The sequence below is a fragment of the Dipodomys merriami genome, unplaced genomic scaffold (assembly GCF_024711535.1).
Source record: "Dipodomys merriami isolate MVZ:Mamm:240054 unplaced genomic scaffold, mDipMer1.0.p SCAF_17, whole genome shotgun sequence".
NCBI classification, from domain to species: Eukaryota; Metazoa; Chordata; class Mammalia; order Rodentia; family Heteromyidae; genus Dipodomys; species Dipodomys merriami.
Genome location: NW_027203048.1, coordinates 13,656,195 through 13,679,552, shown reverse-complemented (window position 1 = coordinate 13,679,552; position 23,358 = coordinate 13,656,195). Strand labels below are relative to the sequence as shown.

At 35.7% G+C, this 23,358-nt stretch overlaps 1 protein-coding gene across 2 annotated transcripts in view; it reads left to right on the top strand.

Moving 5' to 3' along the window:
• Positions 1 to 23,058, top strand: part of Memo1 (mediator of cell motility 1) — a 102,695-nt gene extending 79,637 nt beyond the window's left edge. For both annotated transcript variants that reach the window (XM_070025319.1, XM_070025318.1), the window contains 3 exons: positions 6,061 to 6,137; positions 21,088 to 21,192; positions 22,394 to 23,058. In XM_070025319.1, the coding sequence (XP_069881420.1) occupies positions 6,061 to 6,137; positions 21,088 to 21,192; positions 22,394 to 22,525 (314 nt within the window). In that variant the 3' untranslated portion in view covers positions 22,526 to 23,058. The remainder of the gene's footprint in view (positions 1 to 6,060; positions 6,138 to 21,087; positions 21,193 to 22,393) is intronic.
• The last annotated feature ends 300 nt before the right edge of the window (positions 23,059 to 23,358 follow it).

Sequence of the window (23,358 nt, the reverse complement as noted above, 5' to 3'; positions counted from 1 at the left end):
TGATAGCTTTGACATAAGTTTTCACTTTTCTTTGGTGCTAATCCTGAGGCTTGAATTCAGGACTTGGGCACCGTTCCTTTAACACTTGAGCCACAACTCCACTTCCAGCTTTTTTTGTGGTTAATTGGAGACAGGAGTCTCCTGGATTTTCCCAATGGGTCTGGCTTCAAACCTGGAACCTTAGATCTCAACCTTCTTCTTCTTCTTGGACTCTAGGCTCTGGCCTGGGCTCTGTCCCTCAGCTCTTCAGCTCAAGGCTAGCACTCTACCACTTGAGCCACAGCGCCACTTCCGGTTTTCTGGTGGTTTATTGTAGATAAGGGTCTCATGGACTTTCTTGCCCTGGCTGGATTTGAACCACAAACTTCAGATCTCAGTCTCTTGAGCATCTAGGATTACAGGTGTGACCCACCAGTGCCTGGTTAGATATTCATTTTTTAAAAGTGAAATCATAGGGTTTGCCAGAGTGGCTCAAATGTTAGAGCCTTGTAAGCATGAGGCCCTAAGTTCAAACACCAGTAAAAAGAAATTTAGAAGTGGAGTTAAGTGGCTGTTTGATTTGCTTTTTTGATAATTTTGCAAATCATTTCCACATGGTATACTTACTAAATGTTAAAGCTATTGTGTTATTTTATTAAGATATGAGTAATGTTTGTCATAATTTTTTTTTTTTTTTTGGGTCCGGTCGTGGGGCCTGAACTCTGGGCCTGGGGCGCTGTCCCTCCGCTCTTCAGCTCAAGGCTAGCACTCTACCACTTGAGCCACAGTGCCACTTCCGGCTTTTTTCTTATGTGGTGCTGAGGAATCAAACCCAGGGCCTCGAGCATGCAAGGCAAGTGCTCTACCACTGAGCCACCTTCCCAGCCCTGTTTGTCATAATTTTTATATAAGTATGTGCCACTTAAATGGCCTTACCCTAAGTATTTATGAAGTTTATATCATTATTCAGATCTCTTTTGTAATACATATCGATGAATGATTCAGTATTCTTTCTATTAGTCTTTTGGATACAGGGATATGACCATCTTTTAAATATTTAAATCAATCTCAATGCAAGTTAGCCTATTCCTAAAGTGTATCTTATTTATACCTTTACATTTATCTTCTCAAATCTTTGTACATTCTGATTTCCCAGATTAAGAAAGGTGTGCTTACATTATGACTAAGCCTACAGCATGATGGAAGGACAGCATTTAGTTTTCAGAAATGATTTTGAACCTCATTGGTAATACTTTAATGTCAGTGAGATTTCAATTATGACTGTCCCCAAGTCAGAACCTTATTGTAGAAATGCCAGATAATATATCTCACTGATTTTTGTTAGATTTCAAATATTTGAAAAGGCTTAATTTATTAACCAAATGATGAAATAAATATACATAGTACAATATTTATTGGGCTTACTTCAGAAAGTCTGTCTCATTGATCTTTTGGGGCTTTATAGCTCAAGTTTCTACAGTTGCTTATTTCTGTAGTCTAGTGCATAGCTTAATGTGAGATATTTTCTTTTCTTTTTTCCCTTTTGTTTTGAGATATTTAAAAAAGTAGCATTGGTTCTTGTCCCATCCATTGTTGTTTGTCCTCATTAGTTGATTGTTGTATGTGAAACAGACATCCCTGGAGCTACTCTCCACACTCTGTGAATCCACTCATTAATCACCAGTCACCTTTGGAGATAGGAAAATTACTTACCTGTATTTCTTTTTCTCAGAAAGCGTGCTCTGGAATGGATTCACAAATGAGCTACCCTCCTTCCCTCAAAGAGTAAGGTTTCTGCTTTACAGGATTTTTTTCTTGGGTTATTTTTCCTCTCATCTTTTGAATTTGAAAAGAACTGAGGGAAGGCACCTGAAGAAACTACTGACATACTCACTAGGGGAGTTCCAAAGCTTGTCCTGCCCCTAGGGCAGTGTCAATGGCTCTTAAAGCTAGAAAGCTCATACTTGGAGTTGAAACAGGGGCTCAAAGAATCCATTTTCCCAGTGTACCTTCTGAAAGGATAAGTTTCAGGTAAGTAATTTTCTTTTACTATGTGATATGCTTTATTCATTCTTAGAAAAGTACACAAGTCCAGGTCTTCAAGTACAAAGGCAACTGTATTTATTCATTGTTAGAGTCATAGTACTCCTGAAAGTCAGAAATATGAAAACTTACATGATAAAGTATATCTACCTATAAGATACATGAAATTATATTTTATTTTAGATGACATGTAAATACTTAAATGTATCCTTATCATTAGTATATTAGGGCTGTGATTTTTGCAATAAACCTTGAAAAACTTACGATTTTAATAATAAAAAAGTAGAAAATGGCTTTTGAACACAATTTCCAAGCAGTAATTGATTAATGTGTGCGTGATTGCATGTACACGTGTGTATGCAGGTACACATAGGGACACACATATAATACGTGCATGTTAAAGTAAGATGATTGCAATTGTTTACATCAAATTAGATGCCCTCTCTACTGGCCAGAATTCACTACTCAGAAAGTTTTAAATATTTGTATAATTTTTAAAAGTGGTCCTGAGACAGCATGAGCATTTAGATGTAAATTATTTATCCAGGGTAGTAATTACATGTGCTGTGGACATAGCCTCTAAGTTGATACAAGCTCTTCCTGTTTGTATTTATTTGTATATTTGAGCTTATTTGTGCTTAAATTTTCAGCTGCTAAGTGTGAGGTGGTTATAAAAGAGTAACAAAAAGTATATAGTAAAATATTAAGCATTTGCACAAATTTGCTTCCTTTGTTATATTGTCATTCTTATTAGATCACACAATAATGCATCTTAAATCATTTCAAACATCCTATATACTTTTCCTTCAGTAACAGTTTTAAATGAAAGTTAAATAGAAAACCACTATATCGGTAGAACAAGATAGCACTTAAAAAGATTGTTACTTTTTTTTTTTTATTGGTCGTGGGGCTTGAACTCTGGGCCTGGGCACTATCCCTGAGCTCTTCAGCTCAAGGCTAGCGCTCTACCATTTGAGCCACAGCGCCAATTCCTATTGTTACATTTTTAAGTTACAGTTAGGCAGATTACCATTTGAGACAGCAGCTGTGAACCTGGAAGTAAGCGGAGGTAGACTATTGAGTAGCAAAGGACTTTTACATGCAATGTGCATTTTTCCTTGGACCTGAGAGTAAGTCTTCAGATAAGAGAGTTATGGCCAGTCACAAGATTTACTGACAGTACCTAAAACAAAGAGCAATTTCTGGAAACAGGGAAAAAGTATTAGCAGAAACCTGAAGTACTTCAGGTTCAAAGAATCGGTATATTACCTTGATTTCCTTCAAGAATGTTAATTCTTACTCTGGTGACAGTGATTCAGAATTTTCTTAATGTAAGCTATTAATTTAGCCATTTTTTTTTTTACCAATGTTACTGGGCAGCTTTATAAAAATAATTTTGAAATAAAAGTGAAAAGTTTCGTACCAGTGAATGAGTCAGTAAATTACTGAGTTAGTAAGAACTTTAGATTTGGCTTTGAGCAGCCTCTGACAACCACCTGGCAGGTGGGAAGAATAGGGTAAGGTAATTTTCATTACTAGATAGAGTATATATCTGAAAAAAACAAAGGCTGTTACTAGCTCTAAATTTTGAAAGGAAGATCTATAGAGTATTTAAAAGATTTTGATGGATACATTATCACTTTTTTTTGGGGGGGGGATCCGGTGGTGGGGCCTGAACTCTGGGCCTGGGCGCTGCCCCTCAGCTCTTCAGCTCAAGGCTAGCGATCTACCACTTGAGCCACAACGCCACTTCCGGCATTTTTCTTTTTGCTTATGTGGTGCTGAGGAATCGAACCCAGGGCCTCATGCATGCAAGGCAAGCACTCTACCACTGATACACCTTCCCAGCCCCTCACCATTATTATTATTATTTTTTTTTAAGAATTATTAGCTGGGTGCAGTGGCTCAAACCTATAATCCTTGGGAGGCAGAGGTAGAGAAGGTTTCAGTCTAAGGTCAGTCTGGGCAAAAAGCCAATGAGATCCTATTTCAAAAGCAAAAAGCTTGGTCACACAAGCTACACAGGAAGCATAAATAGGCCTAGGCTGGCCCAGGACAAACAGTAATACTCTATTTGAAAAATAACTATTAAGAAAAGAGGCTGGGGAGATGGTAGAGTGCTTGCCCTGCGTGCATGAGGTCCTGGGTTCGATTCCTCAGCACCACATAAGCAGAAAAAGTTGGAAGTGGTGCTGTGGCACAAGTGGTAGAATGCTAGCCTTGAGCTGAAGAGCTCAGGGATAGTGCCCAGGCCCAGAGTTCAGGCCCCCTGGGGTGTGTGCGCGCGCACGCGCATGTGTGTGTGTGTGTGTGTGTGTGCGCGCACGCACACACACACACACACAGTTGAGGTTGTCTCTCACTTGCCTACCCAGCATGGGGCTCTGAATTCACACACACACACACACACACACACAGAGTTGAGGATGTCTCTCACTTGCCTACCCAGCATGGGGCTCTGAATACACACACACACACACACACACACACACACACACACACACACACACACACACACACACACACACACACACACACACACACACACACACACACACACACACACACACACACACACACACACACACACACACACACACACACACGGTTGAGGATGTCTCTCACTTGCCTACCCAGCATGGGGCTCTGAATTCAAACCTTAGTACTGCTTTTCCTTCCCCGTTATTTTGGTTCAGAGGCTATAGTCGATCTCATGTCTATGGAAACATATAGTAACCCTTACTGTCATACTTATAAAGCAGATACTACTGTACACCCTATTGCCCAACTCAAGGGTATTGTCAGTTACAAATTATATTGATTTAATAATAATGTTTGGAGAAAATTAATAGTTGCTACATTGAGTGTGTGTGTGTATGTATATATATGGAAAGTTAAAATGTGAAAATTAAGGAAACATTTTAGAAAGATGAATGTTAAAGATGATTAAATCAACAAGGTTAAATTATATCAAATGTGGATTTAAAAACAAAAGACATAAATGAGGGTTTATAATTGTGCACTAACCATTATTTGTGTGGTAGTATTTTCAGTAAGATATATAAAAGTTACAAAGCTATAAAAATTCTACCTAAAATCTCATATTCTCAAGTGTGAGGACAATAATTGGATATATTAATAGTGATTTAAATACGAAGCCTGAGGCACATTGTGTATGGACATGGGCTAATACTCCTAATACCATTAGAAATGTTTTTGGCGAGTCTTTAAAAATGATACACTATAAAAATAATAGAGTAAGGTGGATGTAGGTGTATCTGAAATATATCACACTCAATTATGGATATTAACTTTTGAATTTCATATGAGTACACAGGAAAAAAGTATATTTTGAAATTTGCTTTCTGTCTTCTTTTTAAACTTCTTTCATTGTGACTTATGTTCTTTGCAGAACAGCTAAACATTTCGTATTTTGGCCTTGTGGTCTTGCTGAGATATTTTATCCATGTAGGACAATTGTATTCTATCTTTTGTATGTCTTGTTCACATCCATAGGGCACTCATATTGAACTTTTTATAAGTAGTGCAAAAATGAAATACTTAAAATTGAGATAATAAAAATAAAATAGGCCACAAGTTTTGCTGACTTACACTTTTTTTTTCGGTAATAAAGATCAAATCTCTACATTTATATAGCAGAAACAAAACTTTCATTGATTTCTTATACTGAGATAGTTTTCTTAAACCAAATTTTCTTTGGATTTACCTTCATTGTAGATTGATAGAGTATTTAACAATGCTTCTAACTTTTAAGCTGTTTGCTTTCTTAACCTTGTATTGCTGGTGACTTTCAGGTTCCTACAGTATGAAGTAGTTTTAACATCATGAAACACTGGTGATATATCATTTCTTTATTACCTTCCCAAATATGCCTATTACTTTTATGTTGAGGACTCTTGGGAATGGCTCTCAGAGGCTTTGCCTTTCATGACAATTGAAGTTATTTGGTAAGCGCTTGCTTTCTTTTTAGCTTCTAATTTTTCCCTATTTTATTTTGTACATGATATTTGTTTCAAGGTCAAAGGTTCCGTTACAGTTACTATGATGAATCCCAGGGGGAGATTTATAGATCCATTGAACATCTAGATAAAATGGTAAGTCTTTCAGGTGTGGGGTTTTAATGCTTTAAGACATTTTCTTTAATTTTAGATTAGTGATTCAAGACTGAACATGTTAAATATACAATGGACTAACAATTCTTTCCCTATCTTTAATTAAAAGTACAAATTCAATGTTTATTGACATGGTGGTACTGGCCTATAGTCACAGTACTGGGTGGCTGATGCAGGAGGATTGCCAGTTTGAGGCCAGCCTGTGTGTGTGTGTGACCTTGTTTCAAAAGAACTAAACAAACAGAAAAACAGTGCAATTTGTCCTCACATTATTATTGACTATAATAATAATAATTACTTTTCTACTGGTAGATCATTGCTTCATCATAATTTTGAGTAATGAGTGTATTTAATAAAAATTTTATAGATATGGATCTTATCTATTTTTTTGGAGAAGCATCTTAGTAATACTAAGATATTACTCTTAATGCTTGTTAAGCGGTAACAAGCATAGCAGACAATCTCTGATTGCTCTAAATACTCATTTTGAGAGATTTTAAATGGATTGTTGTTTGTTACATTTTAGTAACTTGGTATTTTTTTTTTTAAAGTTTAGTTTGTTATAGGGAAAACTGTTCTTGGTCTTGAGTGATGGTGAAGATTTTGTGAATTAGTTGATGAAGTCTGTGCCCTATCGCATATAATAATAGATGAAGACAAGAAAGTAAATATTAAAATCTCGTTATTTTATTGACGTTCTTGTTTTTTCCATTATCACCTTTTTTCTTCTCTAAATACTGACATTCTAGGTCTCTGATGATAGGATAAAGGAATTCCAGTATATCCAAAATCAAGCCAACTTAAGTCCTGGATGCTAAACTAAAGCAATTTTTATAAATACTTTATTTTAATATTTTAATTTTTAAGTTAAAGTCTTTATTGGACTTCTCTTTCCAGTTCTTCTCAAAATAAATTTAGTGAAATTAATTTTAACCTGAATGTTTTAACCAGAATGTTTAACCAGAATGTTTTGACTTTTCATTTATCAGTGATCTAAAACCTATTATGACTTTAACTTTTAATTTTCTATTGCCTGTAGCCTATATCTGCTATGCTAACTACAGAAATTTAAAAAAAGAAAAGTCAAATAAGGAAAAAGAATTACTTTTATAAATACAGAACATTGTTTTTCACTTGCCTTTTGTTCTTCCCATAAATTTTAGCTTATTATTTTATATTTTGATTATTTTGATTTTACCTAAATAGAATTACAGTTGGTTTTTGTAAATACAGAAATTCAAAGTATAATTGTATTCTTACCTATTCTGGGAGTATAATAGACATTGACTCTAGTATCATTTTTTTTTTGAGCAGTATAGTAGTCCTTTTAATTTTTAGTTTTTAAAAAGTCTCACAAGTAATTTTCCTTTTCTACTTATAAACATATTCAGTATAACAAGATTGTCACTAATTTATTCTCTTACCTTTGACAGATCATTTAGCTCTCTTATTTTCAGTTCCTCATCTGTAAGGACAGACACTTGGACTAAACGATCTGTAAAATATTTTTAAATTCTATTATAGATATGTCATAAAGTATTATAGCAGTACCATGACTACAGATTACCTTCTTAAAGACATTTAATCATGTTTATATTTATCTTCATTGTTATTTTAAATTCAATGACTGTCAATACTTATAGATTAATTTTTTTAACTTTTGGCTTTATGTTATTTTTATTTTAATTGATTAACTAGTCTTTCTTCTCTGGTTTAGTTTTCAATTGCCTCAGAAAACTTTTCTGGTTCAGTTATCATTTATTTTCTTCATATAGCAAATACTTAATGGTTGTCTACTGTGCAAGGTACCATGTGAGATACGAAGATTACCAAGAAGAGAAAACATGGTTCCTAACTTAATTGAACATAAGTCCTGTGGGTAACAGACTTATCACAGGGCCATTACAACATAGAGATCTGAGAGATGTATTAGGAGATAGAATGAAAGGAACTTTAGTAACTGATTAGCTACTCATACCATGTTAAGGAAATGTAGGGTTTCGGATAGTTTCTGCATTCTATACTTACATAGGTGTTGTTATGTATTTATATAGTAGGGAAGATGTAAGGAGAGAGATGAGTTCAATTTTTTTTTTGGGGTCCGGTAGTGGGGCCTGAACTCTGGGCCTGGGTGCTATCCCTCAGCTCTTCAGCTCAAGGCTAGCGCTCTACCACTTGAGCCACAGCTCCACTTCTGGCTTTTTTCTTTTTGCTTATGTGGTGCTGAGGAATTGAACCCAGGGCCTCATGCATGCAAGGCAAGCACTCTACCACTGAGCCACCTTCCCAGCCCTGAGATGAGTTCAATTTTAAACATTGCTTTTGTGCTGTGTTTAGAAGTGCATTTTCCTGAACTATAGCTACTACTCACACACAGTTTTTTTTTTTTTTTTGTCTTGTTTTTTTTTTTTTTTTTTTTTTTTTTTTTTGCCTGTCATGGGTCCTGAACTCTGGGCCTGGGCGCTGTCCCTCAGCTCTTCAGCTCATAGCACTCTACCATTCTAGTCAGAGTGACATTTCCGGCTTTTTTGGCTTATGTGGTGCTGAAGAATCGAACCCAGGGCTTCATGCATGTAAGGCAAGCACTCTACCACTGAGCCATCTTCCCAGCCCCTCACTTAAAATGTTGATAATGTCGCTGGACGTTCATGCCTGTAATCCTAGCTAATCAGGAGGCTCAAAGTTTTTTTTTTTTTTGTCGGTCGTGGGGCTTGAACTCTGGGCCTGAGCGCTGTCCCTCAGCTCTTCAGCTCAAGGCGAGCGCTCTACCACTTGAGCTACAGCGCCACTTCCGGTTTTCTGGTGGTTTATTGGAGATAGGAGTCTCACGGTCTCTCCTGCCCGGGCTGGCTTTGAACCGCGATCCTCAGATCTCAGCCTCCTGAGTAGCTAGGATTACAGGCGTGAGCCACCAGCGCCCGGCCGAGGCTCAAAGTTTTAAGCTAGACTGGGCAGAAATGTCCCTGTGAGACCCTTATCTCCAATTTATTAACCCGTCAAAAACTGGTGGCTGTAGCTCAAGTGGTAGAGTACTAGCCTTGAGCACAAAGAGACTCAGGGACAGCACCCAAGTCCTGAGTTAAAGCCCCACAACTGACCCCCAAAAATGGTTGATAATGTGATTTGAGATATGCTGTAAGTGTAAAATATCACACTGGATTTCAAATACTTAGAATGAAAAAAATTTTTCGAATGATTTTTATCATGATTATGATATAAATGGATTGTGTAGATAAAATATTTTAAAGTTAATTTCACTTTTTTGACATTTTGTTTTTAATGTGGATACTAGAAAATTTTAAATGACAAATTATATTTTAAAGGGTTACTGCTGGTTTAAAACACAAAGATGATTCTGAATGGAGATAAACACTTAAAAACCATTGGTATATGAAAGGTAGATAGAAAGGGTATTTGTGCTGGTGTCCAGAGAGTACATGATGCATAAAGAAAAGAGGAGTTGAGTCACAGGAGCAAAACAGCATTAAGTGGGTGAAAAGATCAAAAATAACTAGTAAAATAATTCTGCCCAGAATGAGTGCTAACCCAGGAGGGAAGAGCTTTAATTAAGAGAGAGGGGTACTATCAAGTAGTATGATGAGTCACGTTAAGAATAAAATGAGCAGATCAAGAAAATAATTTAAGGAGAGAAGCTAAATTAAGATGAACAAAAGACAAAATTGTCCTTTTACCAGTTTGACTGATTAGAAAGGAACAATATTTGGGTATTGACGGATTGGATGTGGAGAAGATGTAGGGAGCACAGTTGAGGAAGAAGGCATTTTGCCTTTTCTTTCTACATAATGTACTCTTTCAGGACACTGGAATTAATACCCTTACTTTTCATCTACCCTTTATATACCAATGACTTTTTTTTTTTCATTTTGGTAAATACTATTTTATATGGTCAGAGGCACATAGGTATTGTGTCTTCGTGTTCCTCCCTTAAAAGTATCCTCCTTTGGTTTCACTGTGGGTGAATGCCTAGAGTCTTGTATAATTTATCATGTCCTGATATATTTTAAGTCTAGCTTCCACAAATGAGAGAAAACATTGCCATTTGTTTCTCTGAACTTGGTACCAATGATTTTTAAATGTTTATCCATATCTACCATTGTGTCCTAAACAGCAAGATGAAAATTGAGAATCCAGTGATGTTTATTACTAATTTTAAGTCTAATTTTAAGAGGTGAGAGTCTCAAAATGAGATCAGCTATATGGTTCTTATTTCTGCATCACTTTCATTATTCTCTTTATTCTCATAGGAAGGAATATAGGGATTTGGGAGAGTAACTCAGTGATAATTTATGTGAAGACCCTAGTGCTAATCCTCAGCATCCACACAGAAGAGTATCTGTAGGAAGAATGAATGTGTATATGTAAAATAGATAGTATCACTGGATTACATTTAAGTTTTTCCCTATCATTAAAATTGTCTTTGCTAGCCGGGTACCGGTGGCTCACGCCTGTAATCCTAGTTACTCAGGAGGCTGAGCTCTGAGGATCGTGGTTCAAAGCCAGCTTGGGCAGGAAAGTCTGTGAGACCCTTATCTCCAATAAACCACTAGAATACTGGAAGTGGTGCTGTGGCTCAAGCAGTAGATTGCTCACCTGGAGCTGAAGAGCTGAGGGACAGCACCCAAGCCCTGAGTTCAAGCCCCACTACCAACAACAACAAAAAAATTGTCTTTGTTGAGCTAACTATATAGAAAGTAATCTTCAAAAATACCTCAGTATTTATTCCAGAGTAAATAAAAGTCTTTCTGGAGTGGTTTTTTTTTTTTTTTTTTAGCGTTTGCTCTAAATTTTATGAAAAAAATCTTAACAGCTTATCATCAACAGCTTTTGCACCTAAAAGCTAAGAATAACTCCTTCCAAGGACCACTGTTATAAATTCCATACTTAGCAACTACTAGTTTGGTATTTCCACTGGGGCCTTACTAATATTTATTTATTTATTTATTTATTTTTGTCGCTTGTGGGGCTTGAACTCTGGGCCTGCGCGCTGTCTCTCAGCTCTTCAGCTCAAGGAGAGGGCTCTACCACTTGAGTCACAGTACCACTTCCGGTTTTCTGGTAGTTAATTGGAGGTAAGAGTCTCACAGACTTTTCTGCCAGGGCTGGATTTGAACCAAGATCCTCAGAGCTCAAGCCTCCCGAGAAGGTAGGATTACAGATGTTAGCCACTGGCACCTGGCTTATTAATATTTAAAATGAATCATGTCATTGATTGCAACTCCCGATTTTCTCCTGACCAAAAACCTTTTATAGTTGCAAGTTTTCCCAACTCATTTGACAGCTTATAGTTTCCTGACTTTTTTTCCCCATCTAGTTTTTTTAATCTTTAGTTTAAAAGTAGCTTAAAATATGAGCCAAAGCACACTTTTTAAAGTCCAAATGAGATTGTGTCATTCTTCTGTTCCAAGCCCCTTATAATATTACCTTATTTGTAAAAGGCAATGTCTACCATTATCACCCACAAGGGCCAACATGGCATGTACCCTATTCTCTCTGTTGCCTTCATGCTTCATTTACTCCTCTGTGAACATACACATCTCCTTCCTATTGCTTGATAATGGCATATATGTTTCCAGCTTTGGGCTTTTGCTCTTTTTCCATATAATTTTTTCACAGGCCTTAACACTTAATCTTCCCAGTAGGGCCTTTTGACTATCCTGACTTCCTGAACTTTGCTCTATATATTACTTACTCCATTTTTATTGGTTAAGGTATTGATTTTTTTCATTGATGTATCCAAAAGACCTACAAGAGTGAGTAGAGCATATGTGCCCAATAAATATTTTTAAATGAATAAATTAATATCCTGTATACATAATTTAAAAAACATGAATACCTAATTGTAATATAAAAATGAAATGAAAAGAAAGTCCAGCCTGGTGCCAGTGGCTCATGCTTATAGTCCTAGCTGCTCAGAAGGCTGAGGTCTGAAGATTGCAGTTTGAAGTCATCCTGGGCAGAAAAGTCCATGAGATTCTTATCACCAAAGTGAAGCTGTGGCTCAAGTGGTAGAGCATTAGTCTATCACTGGACAGTGCCCAGGCCCTGAGTACAAGCACCAGTACTGGAGGTGGGAAGGATTTAAAAGTCTAGGCACAGCTATATTAGAAGAGAGGCATTATTAGATGCTTGGGTATAATATTGTTAATATAGCAGCAGTCAATAAAGACTCCTACAGGTATGTTTTGTTTTTCCAATTAATATGTGATAATGCAGGATGAATTGATTTTCCAAAATGGTGAGTAATTCCTTAGTACTCTTGTAAATAAAACAAACTACAGCCTTTCCTACTATACGTGTTGATGGCATTTCTGGGAAGTCCATACTATATTAAAACCATATGAAGGGTTGGGAAGGTGGCTCAGTGGTAGAGTGCTTGCCTTGCATGCATGAGGCCCTGGGTTCCATTCCTCAGCACCACATAAACAGAAAAAGCCAGAAGTGGCGCTGTGGCTCAAGCGGTAGAGCGCTTGCCTTGAGCTAAAGAGCTGAGAGACAGCGCCTAGGCCCAGAGTTCAGGTCCATGACCAGCAAAAAAACAAAAACAAAACAACAACAACAACAACAACAAAACCATATGAAAACCTTTTCCTCTTGGTGGTAAGATGGAATTGAAGTACAAGTATAGGAGCAGGAGTTCTCCCTAAATTCTCATGTCAGAGTCTTAGTGATTGAAAATGTTCTTTGTGCATGGATGTTATATCAGCATCCTTAGAATCCAACCACATCCTAGTAGTATATCCTAATTATTGGGACAACCAAAAATGTACATAACTTTCCATTACAGTCCTGAGATGAACCATTGACTTCACCATACCCACTTTTATTTTTCTTTTCAGTACTTTTTACAATATGACTTACTGCTTATTATTTTTTTGGTGACTGTCTCCCCTGTTAGATATTAAGCTTCATGAGAACAGACTTTGTTCTCTTTTGTTTGGGTTCTTCTTAGTGATTATCAATAGATACTTCTTTCTCTCCTTCCTCCCTCAGTATTAGTTGAGTGAAAGACCATTAAATGGATGGTGAATAGGAACAATGAAACTAAAAGAGTCTAGATCAGCCTATCTGAAGAGTTTATGTAAGGATAGTGAAAAGTGAAGTTATGTAATTTACATGGTTTTAAAGGTCACTTTGATGTTTTTGAGGAATATAGACTACAGAGAATCAAGAGTAGCAACAATGTGGCCATTGGCAAAATTGTATGGTAACTGGGACTGGGGTGGTATTGATGGAGCAGTGAAGAAATGAATAGAATTTAGAACTTCTAAGAAATCAGCAGGACTCACAAGAATGTTCAGGACTAGAGATACAGTTTGGGAAGTCTCAACATGGTGATGCATATTAAGTTGCCATTTAATGAGATGAGATTGTCCATGGTAGTAATCCTCAACTCTTTCATTACAATGGAAATCAGAATACTTTCAAAACAGGGTTGTCCAGGGCTGGGATGTTGGTCAATGGCAATGTGCTTGCAGCATGGCGCACCATAGTTTCCTATGTTGAAACACAACAAAAAGAACATTTCCAATGGTCATAATTTATAGTGTCTCCTGAAATTGTTGTCTTTTCTGCTTAGCTTACAAAAAGCAAACAGTAGACCAGCACTCAGATTGACTTTCTAAATATACCTAGTTTCCTAGAAGCTTGTTTTAAATGTTTTACCTAAATAGCCTAGTATATAATTTCAAAGTAAATATTTAGTAATTGCTATTGGATTTAGTATTTGACTTTATAGGAGTTAATCAATTTTTATAGTTCACTTATTGAAATACATTCATACATAGAATTTTCAGTGAATCATGAGTTCTTTTTTTTTTTTTTTTTTTTTTTTTGTCTTAGGGCTCAGAACCTGGGCACTGTCCCTGAATTTTTTTGCTCAGGGCCAGTGCTCTACCACTTTGAGCCAGCCACAGCTCCACTTCTTGTTTTCTGGTGGTTAATTGGAGATAAGAGTCTCATGACCTTTCTTACCTGGGCTAGCTTTGAACCACAATCCTCCGATCTCAGCCTCCTGAGTAGCTAGGATTACAGACATGAGCCACCGATACCCGATTGTATGCTCTATTTATTAATTGATTTTTTTATTGTAAAGGTGCAGTACAGAGGAGTTACAATTACATGAGTAAGATAATGAGTACATTTCCTATAGAGCATTGTTCCCCCATCTTTGTTTTTCCCCTATTATCCCTTACTTCCCACCTCCTATTCTTCCCTCCCCTCCCCCTCAAGTTATAAAGTTCATTTTCAACATAGTGTCTTGTATGTTTCTCTCTCTCTCTCTCTTTTTTTTTTTTGTTGGTTGTGGGGCTTGAACTCTGGGCTTGGGTGCTGTCCCTCGGCTCTTCAGCTCAAGGCAAGAGCTCTACCACTTGAGCCACAGCTCCACTTCCAGATTTTTCTAGTGGTTTATTGGAGATAAGAGTCTCACGGACTTTACTGCCTGGGCTGGCTTTGAACTGTGATCCTAAGATCTCAGCCTCCTGAGTAGCTAGGATTATAGGCATGAGCCACTGGCGCCCGGCTTGTACATCTCATTTTTAGAATGGGTCAGCTTGTATCCTTGTTTCAGCATTTTGTCATTTCCCTTCCCTTCCTCAAATTAGAAAAATGCATATATAAGATACATGGCACCAGAATCAAATACAGTGACAACAGTGGTTATACCATAGGAGGAAGAACATACAAAAGAAACAAAAAAAAATCACATAGTACATTAAAAGCTACAGTAACAAAGAAAAAACCTCTTGTGTCTATATCTTGGGGTTTGTTTTGTTTAGCATCATCTTATATGGTCATATGTACATAGCTTTTGACCTTTTCTGCTTGTCTGGTAAGATTATCCTAGATGTATACTAATTATTGTAAATAAAGGAAACTATGGGACCTTTGTTTCTTTGGGTGTGGCTTATTTCACTTAATATAATTTTTTCCAAAGTCTTTCCATTTCCTAACAAATGGGGTGGTGTCATTCTTTCTGATGGAGGAATAGAGTTCCATTGTATATATGTATGTATGTATGATGTATGTATGTATGTGTATATATATCACATTTTCTGGATCAAGTATGTTCTATTATTAATAGCATACTGTTAAATAATAAAGCCCTAGCTTTCATCTGTGTCTTGAGCAGATTCTTATGTGAGGTCTTGATTTATGCAATCAGACTGTAAATATACTTTGGCATGTTGTTTTTCTTTTCTTTTAGTGTATATATATATATTTTTTTCCATTGGCTAATTTCATTATTATCTCTTCACATGCTTACACTGTATTATAATCTATTTTGCCTCTCATCATATTCCCTGCACCCTTCCCTTTAAGTGCATATTCCTTTTCTAAGAGTTCATTTTATTTAAGAAGCTAGTTCATTTGAGAACCAATATCTGAATTCTGGAATATGTAATAATTTGAGAGAAAATGCAGTTGGATGGTTCTCTGTATTGGTATATGTAATAATTTGAGAGAAAATACAGTTGGATAGTTCTCTGTTTAAATACTATCAAAATGTTATTGATTACATGTTGTTGAGCTTTTTTAATCCTACAGTTCCAAGATCTGAACTGCTTCAAAATCCGTAACTTTTTTGATGGCTGATAATGATGGCACAAGTGAAAAATTTACATTTGCAAGTCATAGAAAAAAACACAGTATTGTTTTGAATTGCCTTCAGTCTGTATTAGCAGTATAAATGAATTTCATGTTTAAGGGTTTCATCTCCAAGATACCTCACTATGTATATGTAAATATTTCAGAAGTCTTTAAAAAAACCCATCAAGGGCTGGGAAGGTGGCTCAGTGGTAGAGCGCTTGCCTTACATGCCTGAGGCCCTGGGTTCGATTCCTCAGCACCACATAAGCAAAAAGAAAAAAGCCGGAAGTGGCGCTGTGGCTCAAGTGGTAGAGCGCTAGCCTTGAGCTGAAGAGCTGAAGGACAGCGCCCAGGCCCAGAGTTCAAGCCCTATGACCGGACCCCCCAAAAAAAGAAGAAAAAAACCCCCATCAAATTGAAAACACTGCTGTTGTCATGCATTTGGAAAGAGTGTTCAACCCATAAAAGGTATACATGTTTAAAGTTTAATGAAGAAAGTGGTATCTTTAAGTATGGAGGCTTGCATTATATCTGTTCAGAATTAATGTGTTGTTTCGCTCCTTTTTATCTGAGAAACCATACTAACTATAATTATTAAGTTACTAGAAAATAAAATAAATGAAAATAGGTGTTCCTATTAAAATGTGTGTATCTAACATTTGGGTGTCTTGGAAACTAATTATGCAAACACAAAGAGATATGAAAATAAATGCGTCTTCCAAATGTAGTTAGGAAATTCTGCATTATAGTATAGATAGTCTTATAATTTTATCAGTTATGGATCTTTTTGTTTTCTTTGGTAATTAGTATTTTGCAATGTTCCATGATAATCCTGACAAAAGCAGGTACATTTTAAGAAATTGATTTTATTGAATTTCAGGTTGGCTGAAATATGAGCGATACTTGTACATATTTAATATGAAAATGGTCACGTGTTATGTGGGTGCTGGTGACTTACACCTACAATCTTAGCCTCTCAGAAGGCAGAGATCTGAGAATCTTGATTCCAAACCAGCCAAGCCAGAAAAAGCCAGTTAACCAGCAAAAAGCCAAAAGTGGAGCTATGGCTCATGTGGTAAAGTACTAGCCTCCAGTGAATTATGGATAATGCAGAAGAAAATGTTATTGCAAGTGTTCATTATAACTTGTCTGAATGTTTTTTAAATTTTGGTCTTGGGACTTGAACTTAGCCTGGGTGCTGTCCCTGAGCTGTTTTGCTCAAGGCTAACACTCTCCACTTTGAGCCACAGCTCCACTTCTGGTTTTCTGGTGGTTTATTGGAGATAAGAGTCTCTTGGACTTTTTTGCCTTGGGTGACTTCAAACTGCAGTCATCAGATCACAGCCTCCTGAGAAGCTAGGATTACAGTCGTGAGCCCCAGCTTCCCAGCTTGTCAGAATTTTTGGCCACTTCATTTAACTTGAATATCAGCTACTTGCTTCTTCTTACTGTTTGGAAAGATAAAGTGTTCATATTTGTCACATCACCCTTTTTATCTGTATGGCAGCCTTTATTAGTGCATTGCTAGGGTGGGTTTCTTTTTTTGCATAGAATTATTTTCATTGTTAAGATTTTGTCTTATCTTTCAAGAAACAAAAATATTTCCTTGCCCTGAACATGTGTTTTACCTCATATAAATATACATCCTTACTTTATACTTTGGGTTAATAGTTCTAAGGACTGACAGTATTATGATTAAGTGGTTAAAAGATATGATTCTTGTTCTTGTTGCTTAAACATTTAAAAAATGCTTCTTAGCTGAGAGCTGGAGGCTCATACCTGTAATCTTAGCTATGCAGGAGGCTAAGAGCTGAGTATCACAGTTCAAAGAGACCCTTATCTCCAATTAAACACACACACACACACACACACACACACACACACACACACACACACACACACACACACACACACACACACACACACACACACACACACACACACACACACACACACACACGAGAGATGAAAGTGGAATTGTGGCTCAAGTGGTAGAATACCAGGCCTGAGCACAGAAGTTCAGGGACAGTGCTCAGGCCCAGAGTTCAAGCCCCTGCTTGAACGAAACAAAACAAAAAGTATTTGCTTCTCTTTTGATTTTGTTACTTCAGAATAGATTTATTTACTTCTGTGTAATTTTTTTTAATACTGGCATTAGAACTCAAGACATTTGCTAGGTGGTGCCTTACCATTTGAGCCATGTCCCTCCAGACCTGTTTTACTTTGGCCATTTTTCAGATAGGTCTCACTTTTCAGCCTAGGGCTGACCTGGGACTATAATCTTCCTATGTACTGCCTTTCACATAGCTGTAGGTATGGACTTCTACCATGCCTGCCTTATTGATAGAGATGGAGTCTTGCTTACTTTCTGTTGAAACTGGCCTCAGATTAGATCCACCACCGCTCCTGGCCCTGTATGATCTTTAAATAGATATTTTGTTAAATGTAATGTAAGCTCTTCCTACCCTACTCTCCCAGGGTATAGCTTAGCCACAGCTCCACTTTGGAGCTAAGAGTTTCATGCACTTTCCTTCCTGGGCTGGCTTCAAACTATGATCCTCAGATGTCATTATCCTGAGTAGCTAGGATAATAGGTATGAGCCACCAGTGCCTGTATTTTTAAATGCATTTTTTTTTTAACCAGAGTCCTGAATTTACAGTTCTCTCAGTTAATAAATGTGCTTATTCAGTTTAGGGCTGAGGCTTGATAGAGACTTGACATTATAAGTTTTCACCCATTATTTGGAGACTTAACAAAATGGTACCACAAAATTAGGGAGTTAGTATTCATTCTTTATATTTCTTCTTTTTTAAAATTGCTAAATCACCTAATAACTTCATACATCATAGGCTTTGATATTTATAATGTTTGCTTTCCAACTTAGATCTGATGGACAATAACCCAGCTTATTGTACAGAGATACAGTCAAATTTTTATTCTGTCGATCGTGGGCATTACACCTACTGACTATGCCTTCCGGCATAGTTAGGATCCATGTATTTAGGGAAACCTTTGCTTTTCATCTTCTTGGAGTTTTGATATGACATTGAACTTGTAGTTTCATTTGTTTAGAATTTTGGTAGTCATTTCACAGTTGTTAGCATCAAAGATAATTGTATGTAAAAATGTATTTGTCAGTATTCTCATTTTGTGATTTTATCATCATTACTTTTGTTCCAAACTTTGTGAATTCTACTTGGAGAGGTTCACTTGTGAGAAAAGCACAAATTCCTCTATTCTTGCTACATAAGAAGGCATACCTTTAGATCACATTTGTATATTTGAGTGTAATCCAATTGACTCTTGCACTAGAAGTTATATAACATACTTTAAGGAATTAAAGATTTTTTAAAATACATTTAATCCTTTAATGTCAGTTATTTTATTTTAATTTTTTCACTGTTATAATTTAGTTCATTTATCTTCATTTTTGAACTCTTAGAGTCTTCTCTACTTTTATGATTCTAAATCTTTCAGGATAAGGGTTTCTTAACTGCTACTTGGAATTCCTTGCCTTCTATAAATAGCTATCAGTTTTTTTCTCTTTGAATTCAAATCAAACTAAATATGAAGCCTGTTTCAAATGTACTTGGAGATTTTAATATTAAAATGTATGTAATTTCAATTTCATATAGCTTTTGTTAGTGAATTCTATTCAAGGTAAGCATCTATATGGGGGCATTAATTAAAGGAATTATTATAATTAATTTTCATATTTAGGGGAGATACAATCTTCATTCTCCATGTTTTTAAAGAGTTTTCTTATTTGGTTTCAGCATTACTGCTTGTTAGTTTAGTAGTACATTATAGGGTTTCCTTTTCACCAGAGTTTAGCTGCTTCTCTTAGGTTTAACTTTTAAGTTAGTTTATATTCCTCTGAGCTTTCACCATATATTATTTTTGACCTGGAAGGCTCCTGGTTGTTAGGGGAATTTGACAGCATTAAAAACTAGTTGTGGGGGCTGGGAAGGTGGCCCAGTGGCAGAGTGCTTGCCTTGTATGCATGAGGCTCTGGGTTTGATTCCTCAGTAGCACATAAGCGCAACAAACAAACAAACAAACAAACAAACAAGTAGTGCTATGGCTCAAGTGGTAGAGCACTAGCCATAAGTTGAAGAGCTGAGGGACAGCGTCCAGGCCTAGAGTTTAGGCCCTATGACTGACCAAAAAACAAAACAACAACAACAAAAAACTAGTTGTGGATAGATTTATACCTGCCTAATTTTGTGTAAGCAATGCAAAGTTGATTATAAATGCACAAGCTATGTTTTAGATACATTTGTAGTAAAATTGATACTTGTAAAAGTTATGAATATTCTGAAAAACTTATTTATACAATTACATTTTGAAGCCCCTTACTACAAAATTTGTTACTTCTTGATTATTATACTTTCCAGATGATTTATTATTTATAGCTGTTCTTCTGACTATTCGCTGCATTTTTATACCTGTTCTGTGAAAATGTGAGGTAATATTTAAAAATCACACAGAATGTGCCATTTAAGTCACTTATATTTCTCCAGAGGGTAGTAATTTAGATGTACAGAGATATAAAGTGTTTAACCTGAATGAGAAAATAATGAAAAGTAATTGGTGACAAATTAGTTGGAACCAGTTATTTGCCTGACTCAGTGAATAAAAGTTACCGTGGATTATGAATTACATATTATTTGAATGTTTTTGGAGAGTACAGATTGCCTTTTAACAGTAGTCTAAATATTCTGAATTAAAATATTGAAAGTAAAGCATTTTAAAATGTAAAAAGAAAAATCTAAACCCCTCATCAATTTTAAATTAATTAAAATATTTTAACTATTTTCTTAGATTATGTTGTTTTCTTTTTAATCAGATACCTGGATAATGACTGATAAAGTACTTTACACACCTTGATATATAAGTGTATCTTGTTGAAATAATTACATTTGGTGGACTTTTGATTCTTTATGCCAGTTGCAGGAAAACCACATTGGGAGAAATGAACTATAACCCAAATCAAATTTTAGGTTTTATGTGAAAAATTTTACAGCATGCTTATTTTTATAGTGTTCTTAATTTAAAGAAAATATGTCGTGAAATGTGTCAAGATTGTAAGCTAAATGATGACAGTTGAAGGTGGTGTAGAAACATTTCTGGAGTTTTGAGAAAATGAACTGGGTTTCTGTCAGTTGAGAATTAACTATAATGGGATTTCCTTTGATGAATGAGTTTTCTATCTCACTAAAATTAATGTGTTTCCTTTCTATTAATTATGTCTAGCTCTAAGTTTTAAAATATAATTAAGGAATAATAAGTTGTGTTTTTTCTTTCTTTTTTCCTTTTTAGGGTATGAGTATTATAGAACAATTAGATCCTGTATCTTTTAGCAATTACTTGAAGAAATACCATAATACTATATGTGGAAGACATCCTATTGGGGTGTTATTAAATGTGAGTATTCTTGGAAATTTTGACTTCTAACATTTAATATTGTCATATTTTAAAATATCTTCTTAAACATTGAGCTTATTATTGTCTTTGGTTGTATGTACACACAATCCATTTTCTTCCTAGTACCTGTAACACAATTGTAGATGGCCAGTTTTCAGTGTGTGAATAAACTGACCCTTGGAATACAAGTCTGTATTTTCTGCTAAATACAGAAAGTTATTTAGAATAGTCATATTTTCTCTTGACCTTAGTCCAGTATGTCTTTATAAATATAAGCCAAAGTGATAAGTACAAATTCCCACTCTTAAACTTTAGATGCAGGGAAGGTGACGAGTCTGCTTTTCTCTTTAAAACAAAAATGGTAATTCCCATCTCATTTAAAGAGTACTAACAGAAGTTTTGTTGGATTTCAAGAGATAAAACATTGATTTTTTTCCCTTCTAGTAAGTAAAATACTGGACTTAAGGAAAAAAGAGAGAAAATGTATACTCAAGAATTAACAGTGGCTGATTTGTTTAGAAAGGCAGAGAAATAATCTGCAAGGCAGAGCTTCTGCTGTCTAGTATTCTGTTAAATGGTTTAAAGGACAATGTGTTGTGGACTTTTTTCCTTAACGTTTTTTCCCTTAAGCTGGGTAGGTATACTGAGAGATAGCCTGACATGCGCTGAAACTACCTGGAAATAAATACCTGAGGCTTGAGCTAGAATAAGTGACACTGATTACCTAAAGTCTGAGTTGCACCAAATGAAAAGTTTCATTAAATAAATGACCAATCCATAAGTAAAGTAAAAAAAAATCCTAGCATGTCTTTTAGTTTTGAAACTTAATTTATGCACATTTCAAATTTAGCCAAAGTTAGACAAAAACTTCAAGATATTAATGTAACATTTTAAAGCAGAAAATTTGGTTTAGAAGATAGGGAGATACTATGTTTTATTGAAAAACAGTTTTTGAAAATTAGAGTAAAAGGTAGAATTAATGATGTCTGATGTATAATTATTGAGCAAGCTTCTTTAGAAGAGAGTCTTTGAGGATCAAATGAGTTCTGTTTTTCTATTTAATAGACAAGACACATTTATGAAAATAAGGGTGAAAGAAATTTAGGCTTCAGTCGTGACATGGGCAGTCAAACATCCATCATGTTCAGATTGCTCAGCTTTTTATATGATATTTGTCATAACCAGATTTTTCTTTTTTTAGGCTATCACAGAACTCCAGAAGAATGGGATGAATATGAGCTTTTCCTTTTTGAATTATGCCCAGTCCAGCCAGTGTAGAAGCTGGCAAGACAGTTCAGTGAGTTACGCGGCTGGAGCACTCACGGTCCACTGAAACTGAATCCTCAGGGATGCCACCTGCACATACTCATGTTCTGCCCGGGTCCCAGCCCAGCCCTTACCGAGACATTGGTTTTGGTTGGGGGGATTCTGAAACCTCAAACTAATAGAACTTTCTTCTCTTCTTTTCTAGTAGGTGTAGTCCTTCTTAATTTCAACTCATTAAGTAAATGCTTTATAGTTTTGGGCAGTGGAATGAAGGCTGGCATCAAAAAATATTTTGATTAAAAGAGACGTCAATGTAAAGGCCAAATTGTGGCAGTTTTTTGGAAGTGACTTGTAAAGCATTTATCATATCCTAAATTTGCACTCTTTGCAGACTTGTGCACATATACTCCGCTTTCAAATAGTTTTGCAAATTGTACACAAACAAACAAAATAAGGGTGGAAGCTTTTTAATAAAGAATTGCATTTATAAATGATCTGTATTAGAATACAATAAACCCCAGTTAATAGACAATTACTACCCATGTTGTACAACAGATACCTTCTATTTTAGTTGCTAATAAAGGGCTACACAACTCAAAATAGTCTGATTTAAACTTATTGCTCTGTGGTATCTATGAAATTTGTTTTTTAAAAAATTAATTCCATTTCAGAATTTTTGTTAAAATGGTAAGCCTCAGCTCTATGTAAAAATATATTTAGGGTGTATTTTATATTTTGCATATTATGTGATTTTTTTAATCACAGAAATCAATATGATTTTATAATTAACTTTAAAAATTATATTTGTTTGCCTTTGTGTGTGACATTCCCCATGTCATTACAGTATTTGGTAGACTATGGATTGAAGAATGGTAAAAGACATAGATCAGTCCTTTACTT